This window comes from Zea mays, chromosome 1 (genome assembly GCF_902167145.1).
Source record: "Zea mays cultivar B73 chromosome 1, Zm-B73-REFERENCE-NAM-5.0, whole genome shotgun sequence".
Lineage (NCBI taxonomy): Eukaryota > Viridiplantae > Streptophyta > Magnoliopsida > Poales > Poaceae > Zea > Zea mays.
The window spans coordinates 76933042-76957624 of NC_050096.1; the positions used below are offsets into that span (position 1 = coordinate 76933042).

Sequence of the window (24583 nt, forward strand, 5' to 3'; positions counted from 1 at the left end):
CTACAAAAGTCGTTCCTAATGGAGCGCAGAGTAAGTTCCGAAGCTCAAAAGTCGTTCCTAAGGGAATGCAGAGCCAAAATATCACCGAAATATAAGGTGAAGAAGCTCCAAAGTCATTCCTAAGGGGATGCGGAGCTTAAATACCACTGAAATATAAGGTGCAGAAGCTCCAAAGTCGTTCCTAAGGGGATGCAGAGCTTAAATACCACCGAAATATAAGGTGAAGAAGCTCTAAAGTCGTTCCTAAGGGGATGCAGAGCTCAAAGACTCCAAAGACGTCCCTAAGGGGATGCAGAGTCTTGAGTGTTTCAGTGTGGGCGTGTGTGTGTTTGGCATAAACATCATATTGCATCATATCATAGCACCATTCTGCATAACATTACATCATACATCATATCGCATCAACAACAAAAATTGGGTACGAAGCAAGTCTTCGACAATAACTTGTTGAATGAAAATATGCTGAGGCACGAAGAAAACCTTCGACAAATACAATTTTATCAGGAAGATCTGTTGACAACAGCATCACAACAGATTTGCCATAAATGGAGCTTCTTTCTTTACGAAGCATGAAAAGAAGGGAAGGTGTTATTTTCGCCGAAGGCTCAAAAACGGTATGTGCGCAAATTTCATGCATCGAAAAGAAATATATTACATTAATTTACATGTCTGTTAATTGTCTCATACACAAATGTTACATTATATCATTACAACAAAAGCCTAATCTTCTTTAAGAATTTTCTCGGCGTCCTCATTCAGCAGTCTGTCGACGACTTTGTCGACGATGGTATTGGCAACACTCATCACATCGAGCGCCTCTTTCATAATGGGATCAGCCTAGGTGTCGTATGGCTCGGGCAGCGGTGAGAGTTCAGCTGTAGTAAACAAACTATTAGCCCGAAGCCAGAAAACAAACATCGAAGCTAAAATTCAATAATAATACCTATACGCCTGGCGCGCTCGGCAACTTCTTCGGCTCGTTTAGCTTCTTCTCGAGCATTGTGGGTTTCTTTTTCATTTTTCTTTATGATTTCATTGGCCAATTCTCGGCCACCGTTCACCTAGACATCGGAATAAAATTTTCTGCCCACTAAAGTAGCTTCGGTCGAGGGGTCTTTTGTGTCGTCTGTGGAGAAGGCGGCTTCGGTCTGGGCTGCAGCTTTAACATGGTCACAACCAGCCTTCTCTAGAATTGTTGCAACCCTCGCGCACCAGCTGTTGGGGACTTGTTCTCAAATGCTATGAATTAAGAACAAGGCAACATAAAGTGTTAAATGTTAATGCCCCTTCGTCCGCTGAAGCATTATCTCCCTTAGGATATAATGAACTTCGAACGAAGGTCATAAGTTAAATATCACGAAGGTCTTACCTTTGTAATCAACTTTGTAAAACTATATAAACGACAACAAAATATGAAACATTAATTAAAGAAATTTATACCAAAGATAAATATTATTATACATATATTTTATTATTCAAACATAAATATTAAACATAATATTTAGGTACATTTATACCTTTGCCTTGGCAAAGAGCAATAATTCCAATGTAATGCGTCGATGATTACAGGATTGCGTGAACAGTAAAGGAGTATTGTTAATCTATTTATAGGCACAGGACGCAGCCTGTGAGAAATTACAATCATGCCCCTTACAAAGTATTACAATTATGACTCAGACCCTCATGGACTAAGAAGTCATTTCATCTTTAAGTCGGTTCGAACCTTCGTCTTTATATACGTTATAGTACCGAAGCTTCATGAGTGGTAGCTTTGGCACTGCGTTTAAACGGATTTGTCGAAGGTGTTTGTTCTTGCAGGACCTTCGGCGACGAAGCATGACCCCAACAGTAGCCCCTTCGCGGTGCTAGATCGTTTTTCGTAACGAGCTTGATCCGTGAAAAAGTCTCTTAGGCTTCGGGAAGCCGAAGGTCCGAAAACACCTTCCCTGAGCTCGTTGTCGGGAAACGATAAAATTTCCGAGCGCAGAATGGTCCCACCATGCAGATTCACCTTCTCGGGTTTTGTGGCCCACCGTTCAGTGGGTGTGGGCGACTGTTCGTCCGGTGTTGGAGGCTTGACGATTCACCTTCTTACCTGCAGCACTATATAAACAGACAAGTAGGTGTGAAGTTACCACAACATTCATTGCTATTGCACTGTTTTGCTGCCAGGAATTTAACCATAGCCGAAGCTTGACCCTTGCACTTCAAACGAAGCACCACTTCGGATTTTGCTTCGTCACAAGAAGAGCTTCGGAAAAAAGGTTGTTAATTTCAAAAAAACTTCTAGAAATTCATAATCAAATGGCTAGAGTGTGTTCCACTGCCAGGGTTGAGCGTGAGGGAGATGAGACCGAAGCCACTGAAACTGTTCCAATTTCCGAAGCGCTGAGGCGGTCTGGGCTGGCAACATCATGGGATACATCTGCCGCCGAAGCAAAACAAGATGACGTTGAAGAAGATGAATTTGAAGATGAGTACGGTGCAACGCCATCCAAACCCAGCCACTTAGAGTTTGGGAAGTCTACTATTACCGAAGGTGATATGGCTAAGTTACTGAAGCTAGGCTATTTTAGCGAAGACAAAAAGGAGCTGATTCGCTTCGGGGGAGAGGAAATTACCCCGAAGCCAGAAAAAGATGAGGTGGTGGTTTTAAGAGCTTTTTCAAAGCAGGGTTAAGGTTCCCCCTGCATGGGATGATTGCAGATGTTTTAGAGAGATTTGGGATTCACCTTCATCAGTTAACTCCTAACGCCATTGTTAGGCTTAGTGTTTACATCTAGGCACTCCGAAGCCAGGAGGCAGAGCCACTTGCCGAAGGTTTTTGCCGGGCACACGAGCTTCATTACCAAACAAAAGCTAGAGAAGATGGGCTGCATGATAATTTTGGCTGCTACAATTTTGCATATCAGAAAGATGCCAAGTATCCAGTTATCAGCTATCGTACGAAATGGCCAGCTGGCTGGAAGAGTGAGTGGTTTCATGTCAAAGTAGATGAGAAGAAGGAAAAACTAGTTCAGAGCCCTTTGAGTTTAACCTTCGGAGAAACTAGACCCCAATGCGTCATGTCTCCAGATAGTCCGTGCCAGATTGCATTGGGCGAATTTCGAGTTGTTGCAGAGCACATTGGCACCAGGGATCTGGTCCAAGAATTCTTAGCCTTCAGAGTATTCCCAACTTTGAAGGAATGGGACATGCCGAAACTGAAAGGGGAGAAGAAGAAGAAAGAGCTTGTTCGGCTACCTTATTATTTCAAGTTTAAGAAACATTTTAAAGCACCTTCCAAGAGTGGTTGGACACAATTGAGGTTATGTGCAATGAGATCCTCGGCAACTATTCTAAGAAAGAAGATTAGTTAATGATCGCGGCCTTCGGTACTCGTCCAAAGCGAAGAATGAATCGGGTGATGGATGCTTTGAATTTTGATTATCCTGACTATGAGCAATTGAGCAAAGTTGCCGAAGGCCAGAAAAGAAAAAGAGTTGCCAGCGCCCTTGACAAAGAAGCTACTACTAAATTGGCTAAAAAGGACAAAGAAACTTTTGAGAAAAGAAAACTGAGTCCTGAGCCGAGGATAGCTACTTTAAAGAAAAGGAAAGCTACGGCCCCGGAACCAAAAACGTCAGGCCATGAAGAAGAAGCTCCTGCGACGCCTTCTGCTGCCAATGTGGAAGAAATTCTAAAGGTAATGACTGAACCTTTGCCTATCAAGCTAAGTCCGCTGGCGCCACAACTGACGAAGCTTTTTCAGAAGGAAAAGGAGCCTTCGGCAACAGAAAGTCCTGCTAAGCTGAAAAAACGGAGAATTATCCAAGTGGCTGATGTTATTCATCAGACACGACCGCCGGCATCAACGTCAAAAATACCCATTGCTGAAGACGCTGGCACTGCCGAAGCTGAAGCCGCCGAAGCTGAAACCGCCGAAGCTTCTGATCTAGAAACCACCCTTGGTGATATTGATAACATGCTTCTAAAAATGGCTGAGGAAGAAGCTGTTGCGGCCGCGGTGGACACAACAATTGAGAAAGGAAAAGAACAAATTAAAGATACTTCGGAAGAGGAAAACTTCAATTTTCAAGATATACTAGGGCAAGAGTTGTCAGAAACTGAAAAGGAAGAACTGAAGAAATATGATGTATCCTGTGGGTACAAACCAGGGGCTTTGCTGTTTGGCGGAGTTAATGAAGGGAAATTGAGGTGCCTTCGGAATCGAACCGAGGCAAAGGTCGTTAGAACTTTCTCGAAGAATGTTGGCCTGCCGAAGATTGAGGCGGACCTCTGCAGGTACCGGCGACAGCATATCGCCGATAGCCTGTTCTATGCTAATTTTAAGGTAAAACTCTTAACTTTTTATTATTTTTTGAATTAAGATGTTTTCTGACGAAGGTTGTTTTGGCAGAGTATACTATTAAGTAAAGTGCTGAGGATGCAACAAGATCTCGAAGACAAGAAAAACGAAGCTACAATTAAAGATCTAGAAAATAAAGTCAAAGAACACGAAGCTGCTTTGGAGAAAAAGGACTTCGTCATCCATTTTATGGAGGGTTCGCTAACAGAAGCTCAAGCCGAAATTGACAGGTTAAACAACTAATTGCTCACAAAATCGGAAAAATCTGAGCAAGAAAAGAAGAATCTTGAAACGAATCTTAAAACCAAAATTTAGAAGAATTCAAGTTTGCAGAAATCATTGAAAGAGCTTCAGGATAAATGTTTAGACTTCGGCAACTGATGCTTGCAGCGGCTGAAGGATGTCTTTCACTCAATTGGAGCCAGCTCTGATAAGTTTACACCTTCAGTTGAAAACCTGCCAAGTACCTTTGAAAATATTGAGGACGAAGTTGACGCACTTGACGAAGTTATTGCTGGGCATGCCGATTTTTGCGCCCTGTTAGCTTCTCGAGGCACAGCTACTGCTTTCCTGAAGACTGGCTGCACGCACGGGAAAATTGTTAATAGGCCAAACTTCAGTTTGACACCAGCAGATTTGATTGACATTCCCAGCCTAGCTCGAAGTATAGGAAACAGGTTTATGACTCAAATTTGGATAAATGGCGGGCAAAAAATGGCTGGTGACGAAGCTCGAAGCCACCTTAAAGCAGTGAGAAACTTATACTTGTTACTTTTACCTTCTCCTTGAACTTTGCGCTTTTCTCATTCCGTTTTAATATGTACAGGATGATGAAGCTAAAGAATGACGAGCTGAAGCCTTAACAGATGTTCCGAAAGACTTTGCTGCAGAAGATTCTAGAGAAAATTTTGTAATATGATTGTAAAGAAACTTATGTAAATTTGTGCGTACCTTGTAATATATCTTTTATCCTTTGTCCGTGTACGATCTGCTTTGCTGTGGACGAAATTTTCTTTTTGAGCCGAAGGCGAAAAACACCTTCCCTTCTTTTCGTACACAACGAAGCATGAAAATTTCTTCTTTCTGTTTTTCTCCGAAGCTTTATCCTCAAAGGCGAAGCATCTGCCTTTTCTGTATGATATGATGATAATGATCCTATGTATGTCTAAATGAATGTTTATGAATGCAAATATCATGATGTAATGTATCATGCAAATGAATGTCCAAATATATATTCGAAGCCATAATCATAGCCTTCATTCCCTTAGGAATGACTCAAATCTTTTTGCCGCTTATTTTTTGGCTTCACCGTTTATTTTTCGGTGTATCAGCGCTGACTTTTCGCTGTAAGCCTCCCTTAGGAGCTTCTTCGCCTTCTATTTCGGCGGAATCAGCGTTTATTTTTCGCTGTAAGCCTCCCTTAGGAGCTTCTTCGCCTTCTATTTCGGCGGAATCAGCGTTTATTTTTCGCTGCAAGCTCTGCATTCCCTTAGGAACGACTTTTGAGCTTCTCCCTGTTTTCTTTTCTTTTTTGTTTGCACTCGATGGTGCGTTCTCAGCTTTTACATTTACATCTTTGGGGGATATTGCTCTTATAGAGCTAAAATAAGAAAAAGAGAAATTACATGCTATGGCCCCGTTAAAAACCTTTCTCCCCCTTTGGAAAGGAAAAGGGTGCCATAAGAAAGAATAGAAAAAATTACATCAAACTAGACATAATATCGCTGAAGCTCATCCTCATTCCATGATCTAGGAATGTCGTTGCCATCCATATCCTTCAATCTGTAAGAACCGGGTCTTGACGAAGATACTACCAGAAAAGGTCCTTCCCACTTCAGCTGTAGCTTGCCTACTGTGTCTAGGTTAGCCACTCTTCGAAGCACCAAATGTCCTGGCTTGATATTCTTTAGCCGAACCTTTCTATCACGCCATTTTATTGTTTCGGCTTGGTATTTATTGATGTTTTCCACAGCCTGAAGCCTGATCCCTTCTATGGCATCTTTGTCCACAGAGTATTCAGCTTCGTCTTCTGCCGAAGCCACTGTTCTTATTGATCCTGCTTTTGCTTCTTCCAGAGTTATTGCTTCGTCACTGAATAATAACTTGAATGGTGTAAAGCCTGTTGACCTTGATGTCGTTGTATTGTGGCTCCACACCACTTTAAATAATTCATCTGGCCATTTTCCTCTGGGCTGGTTCAAGATTAATTTCATTATTCCCATCATTATGATGCCATTAGCTCTTTCAACAAGTCCATTTGACTCTGGATGCCTAACCGATGCAAAGTGAATCTTTGTGCCAATTTGTCCACAGAACTCTTTAAAAGCTTCGGCATCAAACTGTGTTCTGTTATCCACAGTAATGGCCTTCGGCACTCCGAAGCGACAAACGATATTCTGCCAAAAAAAATTCTGAATGGTAACCGAAGTTATTGTGGCTAAAGGCTTCGCCTCAATCCACTTGGAAAAATATTCTACTGCTACTACAACATATTTTAAATTTCCTTGTGCTGGTGGTAGCGGACCTAACAAATCAAGGCCCCACCTTTGCAATGGCCAAGTGGGTTGTATTAACTGAGTCAGAGACGAAGGCTGCTTTTGATCTCTTGCGCATTTCTGACAGCCTTCGCACTTTTGGACTAGTTCCGCTCCATCCGAAGCTGCCTTTGGCCAATAAAATCCTTGATGAAAAACCTTTCCCAGCAAAGGCCTAGATCCAATGTGAGATCCACACAGACCTGCGTGTATTTCCTTCATCAATTCTATACCTTCGGCTCTGGATAAATATTTGAGTAGTGGAGAACAGACTCCATGCTTGTACAGCTCCCCTTCTATTATAACATATGGTCGAGCTCTTGCCTCTATTCTCTTGTTATAAGCTTCATCATCTGAAAGGAAATTACCTTGAAGAAAAGAAATGATCTCAGTTCTCCAATCTTCACTATGAACAGGAGAAATATTGAGGACTGCTCTTTCAAGAAGTTCAACCGAAGGTGCTTTTATTGTTTCAAAAAATACTTCCGAAGGTAAGGGCAGCCCCTGTGCTGCTGACTTGGCTAGCAAATCAGCATGTTCATTTTCTCCTCGAGGGATATTTTTGACAGAAAACCCTTCAAAGGAAGCTTCAATCCTTCGGACCGTATCTAAATATTTCTCAAGCTTCGGGTCTCTTGCTTTACAACTTTTGTCAATATGACCAGAAATAACCTGGGAATCGGTTTTAAGAACCGCCCTTCTAATCCCCATTGCCTTTAACTTGCGAAGACCCAAGAGCAAAGCTTCGTACTCAGCAATATTATTTGTGCAACTAAAATCAAGTCTTACTGCGTAGCAAGTTTTAACTTTGGAGGGTGCAACCAACACAGCAGCTGCTCCTGCCCCGAAGGTTCCCCAAGAACCGTCACAAAATACCGTCCATACTTCAGTATCTTTAGTTGTTTCCTCTCCTTGAGCCCCTGGCATCCAATCGGCAATGAAGTCTGCTAGCGCCTGGGATTGTATTGAGGATCTGTGCACATAATCAATGCTGAACTCATTGAGCTCCGCAGCCCACTTTGCAATTCTTCCAATAGCTTCTCTGTTCCTCATGACATCCTTCAAAGGTTGTGACGAAGGAACAATTATATGATATGCTTGAAAATAATGCTGAAGCTTCCTAGATGCCATTAAGACAGCATATAAGACCTTCTCCAATTCTGTATAATTCTTCTTTGATGGACTAAGGACTTCGGAGACAAAGTATATTGGGGCTTGCTTTTTGGTTTGTCCCTTAAGTTTTTCTTGAACAAGTGCCGCACTCACTGCTGAATGCGAAGCTGCCACGTACAGCAACAAAGGAGCCCCTGGCGTTGGTGGAGTTAACGTCGTTAGGTCTATCAAATATTGCTTCAGCTCTTCGAAGGCTCTCTGCTGAGCTGATCCCCATTGAAAGACTTCGGCTGACTTCAACACTTCGAAGAATGGCAAATTTCTCTCTGCTGATCTAGGTATGAATCGATTGAGAGATGCCAGTCTTCCTGTTAGTCGTTGAGCCCCCTTCTTTGTGCTTGGCGGCTCCATCCGAAGAATAGCTTCGATCTTATTTGGATTAGCTTCGATTCCCTTTGTTGAGACCAGACAACCAAGGAATTTCCCCTTCTTTACTCCGAAGACACACTTCTCTAGATTCAGCTTCAGACCAGCCTATCTGAAATTAGCGAATGTCTCCTGCAGATCAGCAATGTGATTTTCTTTCTTGATGCTCTTTACTATAATATCATCAACATAGGTTAGCACATTTCTGCCTATCTGAGAATGGAGAACCTTCGCTGTCATTCTGCTGAAGCTCCCTCCAGCGTTCTTGAGCCCCTCAGGCATCCGAAGATAACAATATGTTCCACTAGGAGTTATGAAGCTGGTTTTTGGCTCATCCTCTTTCTTCATCCAAATTTGATGGTAGCTTGAATAACAATCTAACAGACTCATAAGCTCTGACTAAGCTACTGCGTCAACTAGGGAATCTATCCTTGGCAGTGGAAACTCATCCTTCGGGCAAGCCTTGTTGAGATCAGTAAAATCGATACACATCCTCCATTTGCCATTGGCCTTTTTTACCATAACAGTGTTGGCCAGCCATTCTGGATACTTCACTTCTCTGATAACTCCGGCACTGAGAAGTCTTTTTACTTCATTTTGAGCACCTTCGGCCTTGTCATCAGACATCTTCCGAAGCCTCTGCTTTCTAGGTCTGAAGGATGGATCGACATTGAGCGAGTGTTCAATAACATCCCTGTTAACACCACAGAGATCGTTAGCTGACCATGCAAAGACATCTTTGTTGTTGAATAGAAACCTTATCAAGTTTTTCTCCTGTTCCTCAGACAATTGAGATCCCAGCAGCACCTTCTGATCTACAATATCTTCGCATAAAAGCATAGGTTTCGGCTGATCGGCCGAAGCAGCCTTCTCCCTTCTGTACTTGTACTGTTCACAAGCTTCGGCTTCATCTATGTTGTGGATTGCCTTTGAATCTGTCCAATTCCCTTCAGCCTTTCTGGCAGCTTCCTGACTCCCATGAACAGTAATAGGTCCTTGACCCGAAGGTATCTTCATGCAAAGATATGCTGGATGAAGAATTGCTTCGAAAGCATTGAGTGTTCCGCGACCAATGATTGCATTGTAAGGGTACTCCATGTCGACAATGTCAAACACAACTTGCTCAGTCCTTGTATTGTTGACAAATCCGAAGGTCACTGGCATGGTAATCTTGCCGAGTGCTACAATCTGCCTTCCTCCAAAGCCACAAAGGGGATGTGTAGCATCATGGATCTTATCTTCGGGCTCTTGCATCTGTCTGAAGACCTTAGCAAATATAATATCCGCTGCACTGCCTGTGTCAACCAGAACATTGTGGACCAGAAATCCTTTGATAACACAAGAGATAACCATAGCGTCATTGTGAGGGTAATCCTTGAGCTGAAGATCCTCTTGGGAGAAGGTAATCAGGATCTGAGACCATCTTGACTTGATGAAGGGTCCTTGCACCCCTACATGCTGTACCCTTCTCTGTGCCTCCTTCTTCTACTTCTTGTTAGCCGGCTCTGAGCATGAACCGCCTGTTATCGGGAGTACAAGCTTCGGATCCGAAGCAACTCCAGCTTTGAACGAAGCCATCAGCTCAGAAAGTGGAAGTGAGTTCACCAAAGGTGGGCGCCAATGTTGGGGACTTGTTCTCAAATGCTATGAATTAAGAACAAGGCAACATAAAGTGTTAAATGTTAATGCCCCTTCGTCCGCTGAAGCATTATCTCCCTTAGGATATAATGAACTTCGGACGAAGGTCATAAGTTAAATATCACGAAGGTCTTACCTTCGTAATCAACTTTGTAAAACTTTATAAACGGTAACAGAATATGAAACATTAATTAAAGAATTTTATACCAAAGATAAATATTATTATACATATATTTTATTATTCAAACATAAATATTAAAACATAATATTTAGGTACATTTATACCTTTGCCTTGGCAAAGAGCAATAATTCCAATGTAATGCGTCGATGATTACAGGATTGCGTGAACAGTAAAGGAGTACTGTTCATCTATTTATAGGCACAAGACGCAGCCTGTGAGAAATTACAATCATGCCCTTACAAAGTATTACAATTATGACTCAGACCCTCATGGACTAAGAAGTCATTTCATCTTTAAGTCGGTTCGAACCTTCGTCTTTATATACGTTATAGTACCAAAGCTTCATGAGTGGTAGCTTTGGCACTGCGTTTAAACGGATTTGCCGAAGGTGTTTGTTCCTGCAGGACCTTCGGCGACGAAGCATGGCCCCAACACCGGCAAAGGCACAAATGTCCCCACGATCACTGAGGATCTCTTCAAAAGCTTCGGCTTCTTCGCTTATCCAATCAATAACTTCCTCAGGGTCAGCTCGAATGAAATTCTCTTCGGAAGAATATGCACCCACCTTGGCAAAGCTGGTTTTCAATTTTCTTACACAATCCAAGGATTTCTCAAAGCATCTCTCCTTGAATTCACGAAGCTCCTCAACATTCTTCTCCAGCCTAGCATTTGACCATTCGCTTATCTCTTGCTTTACCCTTGCAACTTCAAAATTTTCATTAGCCTCGGCAAGTTTTTTTAAGGCCTTCAACTTCAGCTTTATGAGCTTCAGATTGAGCATTAAATTTTGCTTCGTCTTTTTTCACTCTGTCCACCAGTGAAAACAGAATTTTATCTTTTTCTAAGGCTTCATTTCAAAGCTTGATAACCTCTGACCGAAGGTTGCCGAGGGCTATCTGGCAGTTTTCATCTTCAGCATTCTTCTGCGTCCTCAAACGTTGCTAAGAATTAAGCCCTGCAAAAAGAAGAAGGATAAAGGATCAGCATGAGAATAAAAGACAAGACAATTTATTTTTAAGTTCATAACTTCCGTACCTTTAGACTGTTGTATGCAAGGCTATCCGCGAGATCATCCTTTGACATGGCAGAGAGGCCAACTTCAAGCTTCAGAAAACCAATATTTTTGGCCATCTCCCGGCAAACGGATATTTCTTTGTTGTCTGGGAGACAATATAAGAAATCATCTTCATCGGTGCCATTGTACACCAAGGCCCCCTTCGGGTATTTCAGTTCCCGGGCGTAGTATTTGGCTTCCACGATTTCTTCTCTAGACAATTTTTTCTCGAAGCATGTCGAATAATAAAGTCACAATCTTTGGAGGGTGCTTCAGGAATAGCAGATTTAGCCTTTTCGGGCACGACTTCTTCTCTAGAGTCAGGCCAGCATCTGAAGATTCTTGCTCAGTTCTTTGCTCAGTTCCAGCAGGCTCTGCCTCAGTGGGCACTGAGGGCCCAGCTTTGGTTTCAGCGCGAGCTGTAGTAGCTTCGGCTGCCTCTTTAGCAGGGGCAGGAGTCAATACCCTTGTTGTTTCCAGGACGGCGTCCAGCGCGCTAGCCATTCTCCTCCTCTTGGGAGTTATTGCGGGAGCCTTTGATACCTTCGGCAATTCTGGCTCTGCTGGTGGGCTCAAGATTTTTGGCAGCCCTACTGTTTTCTCTAGCTCTGTCTCTTTGGCCGCCTTTTCTTTGGCTTCGGCACCATGTCTTGGCGTTTCGACTGGCCCGGCTGCAGGAACCTTCGGCAATTCAGTCAGTTCTTCCCTAGGGGTGGCAGGAGCGGGTTGTTCTGCCTCAACAGTGGAAGATGTTCCTTCTCCAAGTTTTGGCAATATGGTTGTTTCGATGTATCTTGGCTGGTGCATTAAGACCTTGATCTTTTTGCCCTTCGGCACAACAGAGATGGCCGAAGTGGCAGTTTTCCTTTTCTTTCCCCGCTTTCGCGAGGGATAGCTATAATCAGAGTATACGAAACCAATGACGTCAAAAACTATATTCGATCTTTTCTTGCTTCAGCCTTCGAAGGACAAGGTCATTACATCATCTTTGGCCCTTGTGTAGGCCCCAAGCAATTCGTCACTGGTTGCTTCAATACTGCTCAACCACTCATCGTTTGGCTCATCAAACTCGCCTCTATATCTGAAGGTATATTTTAAATAGACCAGGCCGCCCTGACTAGACCCGGCAGCAGCCTCCTTCGGCATCTCCCATTCACTCACAAGCGGCCATACTCTGTAGGTGATGTGTTCTTGAACCAAGTCTCTTGTGCCAATAAAAGTACACACAGTGTTGAAGCTTCTCTGGCATGCTTCTATATCATTCCCAAGAGCAGTGGCTAGCCTGCTGATGCCAAAGCGAGACCAAATGGGACGTTGAATAATTCCTTTTATATCATCCCTCTCAACTAAATTATTCTTCACATAAAATCATTCTTCCATCCAGGCTCCTGGCCACCTTTTTCAAAATGTTGGAACTGGATAGCTTACATCAGGACGAGGCACAAAGCCATAACAACCAAAGTTGTTGTGATACTGCTCCTTGCTAGTAGCCTTCGTCTCATACAACAGCTCGTGCATGTTGCAGAAGCATTTTGCGCTTGGTTCTAGCCCCTAGCTTCTCACAGCCCAAATGAAAACCCCCATCTTGATAATGGCTTCAGGGGTAATTTGATGAAGGAAAATTTTGAAGGTCTTTAGCACTTCAACCAGGAATTTGCATAATGGGAACCGAAGCCCTGCCTTCATGAAGCTCCTGTAAACAACCACCTCTTCTTCGGGAGCAGGTGCGGCACTATCCCCTCCAGCTCTCAGAATTGAAATATCTCGGAAATATCTCCCTTTCATAGAGTCAATTTGACTCTGCTTAATAGATGGTTTTCCGAAGATAGTGTGACTTGGTCGCCAGGGTCGATTTTCAGCATCTTCGTCTTCACTTTCCATATCAAAGCTTCCACTATCGTCAGAATCTTCAGACAAATTAGCTAGTATTTTGTTTGTAATCTTCTATGTGTTTGTTTTTTCCATGGCCTCGTAAAAACCAGCTAGTGCTGGATCAACAACCTTCTTCTCGTCAGCCATTTGATGGACAATTGAACAAATGTCGAAGCTCACAAAACAAGCAAAATCTGACAGCAAGAAAATTAAAACTTGAGAAAATAGCACAAGTAATTGAAATGGCGCAGCAGATGCTGTCGCTACGGGTTTCTATTTATATGCCCAGTGAGTTGCAACTTGGCGGGCCCCATTTGTTATTGACTTTCGCTATTCTAGCGAAGGGAAGGTGTTTTTTCGGACCTTCGGCTAAAGGCCTTCGTTCACGTCACAGTCTAAATTTGTTAGACGCAAAAACAAATTAATACTGCGAGGGGCTACTGTTGGGGGCCTTCCTCTTCCGAAGGTCCTCAAAAACACTACTAACATGTTTTCCAGTATAGTATACTGTCACAGGAAGCTTCAGCTTTGAGATGAAGGTGTGCATGGTATGAAAGGCGCGATCTGGAAGAAGGATGAACCAACTCCGAAGCTATGGATGGAGAAGCTTCGGCTTAGCACAAGGACGGTGGTGGAGAATGAAACCGACCTAAAGGGGAAAAGACTGCTTATTCCTCGACAGCTTACCTTTTGGCTGACAGTAAATGTCAGGGACATGAATGTCATTTTGCCCAGGCTATGTCTTGTGCCTATAAATAGATGAACAGTAACACCGTACTATTCACGCTGATTTGTAATCACTCACGTGTCACTCCTGCTTTTTTACCTTCTGTAAAGCCGAAGGTACAAATGCAATTTAAATATCGTTGATGTTTATTCATGTTTATATAATAAGAATATGAGTAGTCTAATAATTTGAATGATTATTCATATTTCCTTCGTGTTTCATATGTCTTTGTTTACATCCTTGCTTATTTAAATGATGAAGGTACGTCCTTCATGACCTTCGTCTGAAGATCATTATATCCTAAGGGAGATAATGCTTCGAAGGACGAAGGTCTTTAACCATCAACACTTGTGTTGCCTTGTTCTTAATTCATAGCATTTGAGAACAAGTGACCAACAAGACTAATATCTTTTTCAAGTCTATTTCATGTGATAGTCTCATTGTAAGGAAAATGAAGTCCCCGGAGAAAGACAACAATCTTCCACTGCAAATCTACAAGAACTCCTCATGTCACATCATTTACATGTCTTCTCCAACTTTTGGTTAGACTATATTTCATATCTTATACTTCCTTGTTCCTATACATGCATAAGTGATTAAATCATATTCTGTTACCTATGCATAGGGAAGTTTGTCTAATCAAATCATGTCTTGCACCTCTAATTTTCACATGCTTTTTCCTAAGTAGAAGATCTCTATCAGGGGGAGTATTTCTTCATCTCTAAAATGGGAAGAAATCTCTTTCTAAAAGAGAACACTCATTTAGGGGGAGAAACTATTTGGTTCAACTGGTACCCTACGTGTGATTTAATTTAGTATCCTACAATTGGTATCATTTGACAAAAATATTATGAGGGCAAGTCTTATTTACTTCCTACATGCTTTTAATGTCTTCTTTTTCGATGGTTGATGCCAAAGGGGGAGAAGTTTAGGGACCAAAGCAATGAAAAACGTATCAAACACCAAACACCACCAATTTAAAATTTTAATTCTTCAAGTGTCTTTTCAAGTGGTTTTGGTTCTTTGGTCCAAAATAGGAAGTAAGTGAATTATGGAGTTAGGGGGAGGCTTAAGTCCATAATATCACATTTTGGGGACAAACATGCATCCTAGCAAGTAGATTGCATATTTTCATTCAAATGTATGTATTATTTGCTTGCTTTGGTTGTGTTGTCATCAATCACCAAAAGGGGGAGATTGTAAGGAAAATGGACCCCGAGCCATTTGGCTAATTGAGTTTTGGTGTTTGATGATTAAACACAATCTGTGGACTAATATGTTTGCTAGTGTTTATAATTGTAGTTCACAGGATGCGAACAGGATTGGACTTAGGAAATGAGGATGCAACACCTCAAAAGAAGACATAAAAAGATGCATAAAAGTCCAAGACTCAAGAACAAAAGAAACCCAAAGGAATTAGCGAAGAAACCCGGCCTAGAAGATGGCTATCAGCCAGCGCCTGGTGGCGCACCGGATAGTGAACAGTACATGTCCGGTGCGCACCAGACTGTTTGATGGGACAACCGGACAGTCTGTGCAGAGGGGCAGCAGAAGGGCGCCCTCGGGCTATAGCACCGGACTGTCCGGTGCGCACCGGACATTTAGTAACGGTCGGATCCAACGGTCGACTGCTACAGACGCCAACGATCGGCTGACGTGGCGTGCACCGGACACTGCATAGTGCCTGTCCGGTGGTGCACCGGACTGTCCGGCGCGCCCGACGACAGAAAGCTGGTGCTTTCTATCCAACGGCTAGTTTGGGGTTGGGGGCTATAAATACCACCCCAACCGGCCATTCTCAAGTGTGAGAGCCCAAGCAACATACTGAGGCATATAGTGCACATTTCCAAGAGCTCAAACACCCAAGTGCTTAATAGAATCACTCGGTGATTAGCGTAGGTGCTTTGCGAAGTGCTTAGGTTAGTTAGACCGCATTAGCGCTTGCTCTAGATGAATCCTAGTTAGTTGAGTGAATTTAGATAAACCACCAACCCCTCGGCTCTTGCGCAAGCCATTATTGTACAGAGTGGGGCGAGAGTCTTGTGAGACCGTGACAACCGCGTTTGTGTCACGGCCGCCACCGTGTACCGAAGGGAACGAGGCCCGCGGTGTTTTGACCGGAAGCTCGATAGTGGAGACGGCGGGGAGCGTCCGAGTGGAGCCGGAAGCGGAGCACCACTTGCGCGTGGAGAAGGCCCACGACTCTCTACGGAGTTACTCGACCAAGGTGCTCGGCCCTCGCGTGGGCTTCAATTTGCATAGTGGCACCAACGAGGATTAGTCAGGACCTTGCGCGGTTCCGGATACCTCGGTAAAAATACCAGCGTCATCCACGAGAGTTTGCATCTCTACCTTGCCCTTTAAGTTTCCGCATTTATATTAAGCAGTTAAGTTTCAATCTTGTATTCATACTTATATAGTATAGATTGAAACTTAGGTATTGCGATAGAGATAGCAACACTTAAACAAAACCTAGTTTGCACATTCTAGTTTGATTATTTGCATAGGTTTAGCTCTAGGGATTTATTTGTGGCCTAGTTTAGTGAAAGTTTTAGAAGTCCTAATTCACCCCCTCTTAGGCGTCACCCGTTTCCTACAATGTGCCCTCTGTCGTCGGTTTGGGGATGAATGGTGTAGATTAACCGATGATGTACCCGTTCGTGTTGGTGCGTGTGTGCCGTCCGATCTAGCGAACGATCAGGATTTGATCTGCGGGCCAATTCGTATCGGCCGTTGATCGCTTGATCGGCAGCACTGATCGCGTCCCGGTACTTTATGTTGTGAGGGTCGATCGGGGCCATTCAATTTTGATCGCACGACTAGGATGCGAGGATACCCCTTCGCCGTGACTTTTAGCTAAAGAGACCCTACCCTTTTCTCTAAACAACCCGCCGTCCAACGCGATGGGAAGTCTGAGTCTACGAGACTTTTGCGATATTAACCTCGGACTTTTTAGTATTTGTTGCGCTGTCCAGAGCTCGTGAAATCAAATAAATAAATTCAGAAATTGATTTTTAATACGCAAATAATTTCAGAAACTTGTATAATTCATATTAAATTCATTTTAACTCCAAATTGATCCATTCCAGTGGTATTAATTTTGTTTTAATGTTGTTTATCACCTAGTAACTTTCTTTAGCCATGAAACTTGGATTAAAATTATTCACTTGAATTTAGTCTATACTAAGCACTAGAAACTTTAGAAAATCATAACTAATTCATTTTTACTCCGTTTCAATCCGTTCAAATTGCGCTAGCTTCATATGAATATTTATTATGCAGTAGCAGTATTAATTATACCATATTGCATAATTTTATAGTTAGATATTTGTTTAAACTATGTTAGTAGATTTACCCCTTTTAATCAAAGTTAATCTGTCTATAATTATAAGAGGACTAAAACATGATTTCTAATTAAGTCATAACTTAAATTAAGGTTGAAATTAGTTATTAGGGTATCTTTCTCACATGGTTCATAATAATCAACATAAAACCTAGTTTTTCGGTTTAATCACATGAATCTTCCATAAATCATAACTTTATAACCGTAACTCCAATTTTGGTAGTTCTCGAACCCACGATCTCGTAGCAACGCGTAGATTATTATTACGCAGTTTGTTCTTATGTTTGGTGTGATGTTCATTCTTCCTATACCATGTTTGTTTGTATTTCTACATTTAGCAGTGAAGTCACGAGTCACCTGGAGAGTAAGTTGGTACCTGGAATCTTGAGTCCCAGGCAAGTTGTGCCCTTGATCACTTCTTTTTACCCAATCATGTTCTAATTAATCATAATGATCTGCATAAGTTAATTTTGATGGGACCCAATAGGTTACCCTAGTTTGACTATCTTTATACATTGTTTACCACTGAATTTTTGGGTAGTGCCTGCTATTGCTTTATGTGGTTTTGGGTATGGAGATATACATTATTCATGATCATACTTTTATTATTAGTTTGTTATTGGCAACGTATCCTGTATAAAAGGTTCTCCTGTGTAAACATGCTAAAACGTCTTAACAACCTTTGGATCTAGAATCAAAGGCTAATCTTAATCCCACCTGATAATCTTGTGTTTTTTCTAAAGAACCCCCTCCTGGTAATCTGGTGCGATGGCGGTTAGATGGGATTAAAATTAGCCTTTGATTCTGGATCCAAAGGTTGTTAAGGCGTTTTAGCATGTTTACACAGGAGAATCTTTTACACAGGATATGTTGCCTTTGTTATTTACTGTTCATGATAATATCATTATGTTAATTGGAACATGGAGAACCACCCGGGAAAACAGTGCTACCATAAGGGTGGTATGAGATGCCCTTGGCTGACTAATTAGGAAAGCTAGTGGAGGACTACCTTACCCGAAAGGGGTAAGGGCAGTAGGGCAGTGGTCAGTGTAGGAAGGCCCTTGGGTTGATTTTGTTGCGATGGCGGTCAGGCGAGGGGTCCCTGCATTGGAGCTTCCTAGAAACTGTAGCGGGTTTTCTGAAGCTAGTGAAACTTTGTAAAGGCCTCGTAGTGTTACCCTGCCTTGCCTCCCCGGTAGAGGTGTATGGGAAGTCGCGATCCCTTGGCAGATGAGTAACATGACTTGTGGGTAAAGATGTGCGACCTCTGCAGAGTGTAAAACTGGTATACTAACCGTGCTCACGGTCATGAGCAGCTCGGACACTCACATGATTAATTTATGGAACTAAATTCAATTTGTCATATGCATTGCATCGCAGGTGTTGTTATCACTTTTGTTCTACTACTTATTTGGGTTGGTATTTACTTATACTTAGTAATTGCTAATAAAATTTTGACCAACTTTAAAAGCAATGCTCAGCTTCAACCATCCTCTTTGGTAAGCCTTACACTTCCCATGAGCTCCCACCTTTGGCGAGTTCATGCACATTATTCCCCACAACTTGTTGAGCGATGAACGTTTGTGAGCTCACTCTTGCTGTCTCACATCCCCCACAGGTCAAGAACAAGTACCACAGGATGAGGCGCATGGAGGATGTTGCGACGAGTTCGTGAGAGGTCTAGGCCGTTGTCTCCCAGTCAACTTTGGGTTGATGGATCGTTGTCTCCATACGATGTAATTATTTATTTATTTTGTACAGAACTCCTATTATATAGTAAAGATGTGACATTCGTTTCTGTACCATGAATCATCATATGTGTGAGACTTGGTCCAACACACTTGGTGATTATTTTGCGCCCGGGTTTTGGACCCCTAAAATCCGGGTGTGACAGCGGCTACCTCTGGTGAGGTCATGTTAATGAAGGCGTAGCCTTTGTTGGTCTCCTTCCTGAAATCCATCGACGGGCGGAGGAAACAGTTGGATAGTTTCCTCACCTGCTGGGCCAGGTGTCAAAGACACCATGATCTTCAGGGCAAGGAGTGTTAGAAACGCCTGGATCCTCAAGATAAGGACTGATTCACCAGATGTTGGAGTGGAAACTCCGGCCAAGTGGTGAATCATCGTCCATACCTGACGCGCCAAAATGTCGGAGAGAAAAATCTTTGGTCGGGTGGAGTATTGCACCTGCCCTAATCCTAAGATGAGGAGGGGGTTGCAAGGTTTGCTTGCTGAGATGGAAGAACACACAATTTGGTTGGCATTTTAAAACCGAAAACCGAACCCGAACCCGAACCGAACCTGAATAGACCAAATTGTCGGTATATTTAGGTTTTCGGGTTCGGGTTCGGTTCCTACATGTGCTATATTTTAGGGTATGTCTTCGGTTCCTAATCTTTAAAACCCGAATAGACCGAATAACCCAAAATATAAAAATCTCTTAATATGTAATGGTATTATTATATGATTTATGAACTTATTAGCTAAAAATAATGATATATAATATAGATATCTGTGTATGCTATTTTTATAGTCAATTGTTGTAACAATAGTACTTCCAATTAATTATTCATTGTATATATTTTAACAAAAGATACTAGTATGTCTACTATTCGGGTCTATTCGGTGGACCGAATAGACCGAACCGAAATTGTGAGTCTATTCGGGTTCGGTTCCTAAAATTATTTTGAAAATTTTGGTTCTCGTTTTTCAGAAACCGAAATTTTACAAACCCGAATAGACCGAACCGAATTACCCTAATAGACCGAATGCCCAGCCCTACACACAATCACGCAAGAACACGCGAGGATCTAGAGTGGTTTGGGCCACCGGAGCATAATACCCTACATCCACTTGTGAAAGTGTTGTATTGCCTAAGCAAGAGTGCATAACCTGTGTCTTGGAACTGAGCCTAGTATCGAGTATGCCCTCCCTTTTATAGTCCAAGGGGGACACGTACAAGGCTATTGAGCCCCGATAGGTGGGCCCAAGAATATAGGATAATCGTGGAGTAAGAGCTTTAATCTCCTCTGTCCTGTCTTATCCTCTGCTCGGTCTTGGTGTGTGGGCAAAGGCTACGACGTAGGCGAGCGGGTGGTGTCATTTTGTCTCCTTCGCCTGTTCCCTTCGTCTCGGTAACACGTGGGGAGCAGTATTAGTCATAATGAGGCGTGCCCATACGGTGCATTGGGTCAATGGTGTTGCCTCGGTAACATGTGGCCCACAGTGTAGCCCGTGTGTTGTGGACTGGGCGCGCCGCCTACCACTAGAGTGGACAAACGCATGTCTTATCTTTATTTAATGCAAGACGCTCCACGCTTGAGGCTTGCGTCAGGCTCCCACCTGTTGGCTCACGTCACACACCATAGTCACGGTGGCAGCACCGGGACTTCGCTTGAGCGGGGGGCAAGGGACGATAGTGTATGTGGACATGATAGCACCGAACCTCTTTAGGCTAGAGGTCCCGATGGCTCACACAGGCCTTAGAGACCACCCTTAGTCGGGGTCCGGGAGGTGTTCGCAGGAGGTTCGGACCCCTCTAACACCGGTCCGCGCACGTGGCAGCACTGGATCTCTTCAGTCTGGAGGTCCAAGTGGCACGTACAGGTGCCCGATACTGTCTTCCAGGGGGCCCACCCCAACGGTAGCTGTAGAGAGCCCTTATTCTTGGGGCACGAGGCAACCCTTGGAACCCCTCTATTGGGGATCCGGGGAGCCAATCGTAGGTGTTGGCCCCCACCTGGGGCTAGTGGCCCTGTCGGACAGGCCTTGCCTCTGGGTCAGGTCATATACCGCCATTAGAATTTGAGGGTATGTGTTTGTACTTCTGTTGCAGTTTTCATTTTATGCTGCCTAAAATCAGCTATAGACCTTAAATATTATTGTTGCAGACTTGTATTCCTTCATCCTACATAACACATTTTTGTTCCATTGCTCCCCTGAGGTGATCCTTCGAAAGGGATAGTTTTCATTACAAATACTAAAATCAAGTCGTCGGTGGATGGTTGTTGCTTGCACCACAATAACGATTTTATTAGTTGATTCACACTCACACAAGCCCATGTTGCATCATTATTTGTCCCATCACTTCATCACATTTTTCTTCTCCATTTGAGTTCTTTTTGTAGTTGAACTTTGCTGATTGAAGTTGTAAAAGTATATTCGCATTGCAGTATAATTTGATTTATATCAGTTTAGTTTGTATTATTTGTTGTCAAAGAAATTATGAGCTATTAAGGTCGATAATATATATGTATTATGTTTGTTTTTATGTAATCACTAACATTTTATCGAATATTTTATATGTTGTTGCAACGCACGGACACCTAAATAGTATTATCTTTAACAGTCTGTAACAGGGTAATTGCTGAAAAAATAGAAATTAAATGATTCTTCCACGTAGTACACATGAATAACAGGTTCATCTTAATTTATTCGACAATACGAGATGCTAGGGAGGAGAGAGCAAACGTGTTCATCTTTATTTGATTCCTGGGAAACAGTTGATACCTGAGAATGAAAACAGGTTGCAGCCAGCGTTATCAGGGAAACTTAACCATAATAAAATCCAAGCACGTTCAAGGAATAATCTTGTAGGCCTTCATCTTGTCGATCCATTTGCCGAAGGACTTCACTGTGTCGCGGAAGCCGAGGAATCCGTGCTCCTTGCTCTTGTTCATGCTATCCAAAAGCTTCGAGTCGGCGCTGTGCTCATAGACCACGAAGTCGATAAACCACCAGTCGGCAACGTCGTAGAGGCGTGTCTCCACGAGCCCATTCTCCCTGACAATCTCCGCCCACACCGCCTCCTTCCCGGCCATGGCCTCCGACACCTTGAACTGCTTCTCCTCGCCGTCGTACCCGGTCCACTCCAGCCCGAAACGCGCGGCGAGTACCGGCCACAGCATCTTCCAGTTGTAGAGGTCTCCGTTGTTGCAGTTGAACGCCTGGTTCTTGGCCATGGGGTCGACGGCTGCCCAGATGTGCTGCTCGGCGATGAGGTCCGCGTCCGAGGCGTTGCTGAAGCTCTCCCAGGAGCCAAGGCACCCCGGCCAGCGCAGAGCGACCCCCTCCTTTCGGCAGATGGAGGCGTACACGCACAGGCTGCACACGACGTTGAAGAAGCTCCGCGGAGAGAAGCCGAGGATGAGGTTGGGGCGGTGCACGGACCAGCTCACGGCGCCGCCGCGCCGGGAGACTGCGGCGAAGAGGACGTCCTCTTGGTCGTAGTAGAAGTTTGGGCAGTCCAGGCGCGGCACGTCCTCGGTGTAGGGCGGGTCCGGAGTGGGGATCTTTCCAATGAGCTCGAAGGGTCCCAGGTAGTGTTTGATGCCCGTCTGGAGGGAGACGTGGGCGAGGGCGGGGCAGTTGGGGACGACGACGGAGAGGACGTTGCGGAGCATGGCGGAGTTGGCCTCCCGGTTCTCCGCCTCAGTGGCGCGCGGGGACCAGGCGACGTAGAAGACGTGCGTGATGTCGGTGAGCGGCGTGAGGGCCTCGGCGACGGTGGCGGAGTCGGTGAGATCGACGTTTATGTGTGTCAGCGAGGAGGATGACGGCAGGGACCAGGGCGGGGGTGGACGGCGGGAGAGCGCGTATACCTTCCATGGCCCGCCGGGGGTATCCGCCCGCGGGATGATGTCCACGAGGGAGGCGCCTACTATGCCGGTGGAGCCAACGACGAGGGCCACGCTCTGGAAGGAATGCTCAGGCACGGCGGCAAGCTCATCCTTGCGCTCCCTGTCTGCGCCGACAGACCGTGTCCACCACCAGCTCAAGCTCATTGCTGTACGCCGGCCAAAAAACCTGCAGACTCAAGGGGGAGCAGGTATTGCAGGTGCAGCGTGCAGGTCTACAACATTTATTTATAGAGGATATATCTGGTGCACATAAAAGACTGGTGCATATATTAAATCATCACCACTAATTTTAGATTTAATGTCTTTAGTTGATTATTCAATTTACAAATAACATCTTCCACCACTACACACCACCAAGTTATAGGGTGTCCTTAGCAAAATATATCAAACAACTAGAAGACGTTAGATTTAAAATGAGTGGTGATGATTTAATATGTACACCATGTGCACCAATATTCTATGTGCACCAGATATGTTGTCTTATTTATATCTGGCCGCCTCTCTTGTCCACGTAATGTACGTCCTCAACGGATGGTCGTACAAAACACTGCTCCTTCAGCCTAAAATTAGGGCTCTTTTGGCATGTCTCTTTTGAGGGTCGAGCTTATTGCAAAGCCTTACGTCCTTACCAAACTATCACAAAAAAGGGTTTCTTGTTGAGAGTCCTTCGAGAGCCAGAGCCGTTTTATTACTGTAATCCAGAGCACCAAAAATATGGCTTCTATCGGCTTCTCTAGAGAAACCAAGGAGCCTAAATCGAAACTGTTTTTTTATGAGTCAGAGCTCTGCCAAAGGGGGCCATAGAATCCGTTTGACTTTTTGTGCCACGTTTGACCGGCTCGTTCTATTTATTTATTTTTTGCGAAAAAATGATAAGTTCATATTCACATTTAAAGTATATTATATGCTAAATAATATCACATCAAAAATTAACAATAATTATGAATTTTTTTTAATAAAACGAGCCGGTCATAGTTAAGGTAAAAAAGTCAAATAAATTATAAATTCAAATGGAGAGAGAGTATTTTATATTGTATACTCTACGGTTTAGAAAGCAAAGTTTTAAATAGCGGGTGTTAGCGTCTTTTTGGACCAAACACCAACGATCCCTAAACCCCGCGTGCTGGGGACGAGACCTTCTGTGGGATCATGGACTATCCACGATAGGTTACCAGATCATCCGCGACTCTGTGTAGGGAGTTTCGCTCTTCTCTACGGGCGCGCGACTCTGTGTAAGGAGCTCCGCTCTTCTCTGCAGGCGCGCGTACCGTTAGCGTGGAGGTCGTGGTCCGTCCGTGAGGGTGTAGAGGGCTTCGTGAATCTCCTGCAGACCCTAGATCTTGCCTCCCGGTTGGACCCCGCAGGGAGGAAAGATCCTAGAGTTGCCTTGAGATCGTCGGGTCACCCAAGATGTCTCTAGATGATATAGAACCGAAGAGAGGTGAATATTTAGGTCTAAAGCTAAATTACTCATACTCCCAATATATATGGTAAAATTTGGTTGATACATTGATTATTGTGTGTTTTAATCGATCGTACCCCTTCATATATATAGGGGGATCTAGACCCATTCTTAAGCGGTTTCCAATGGTTTTGTTAGGATAATCACACAAGAGATAAGGATTCTAGCCAGAATTAATAGTTGCACACCATCCGGGTTATCTTGTGGAACGCCCATAGTTTGGACCGCCTAGGCCATAAGGCTGGA

At 43.7% G+C, this 24583-nt stretch overlaps 1 protein-coding gene across 1 annotated transcript; it reads right to left on the reverse strand.

Annotated features, from left to right (window-relative positions):
- Nucleotides 1-21645: 21645 nt before the first annotated feature.
- LOC100381428 (3-oxo-Delta(45)-steroid 5-beta-reductase) lies at nt 21646-23049 on the reverse strand. Its single transcript, NM_001174269.1, has one exon. The coding sequence runs from the start codon at nt 23017-23019 to the stop codon at nt 21814-21816; it is 1206 nt and encodes a 401-aa protein (NP_001167740.1). The 5' UTR covers nt 23020-23049; the 3' UTR covers nt 21646-21813.
- Nucleotides 23050-24583: the final 1534 nt, after the last annotated feature.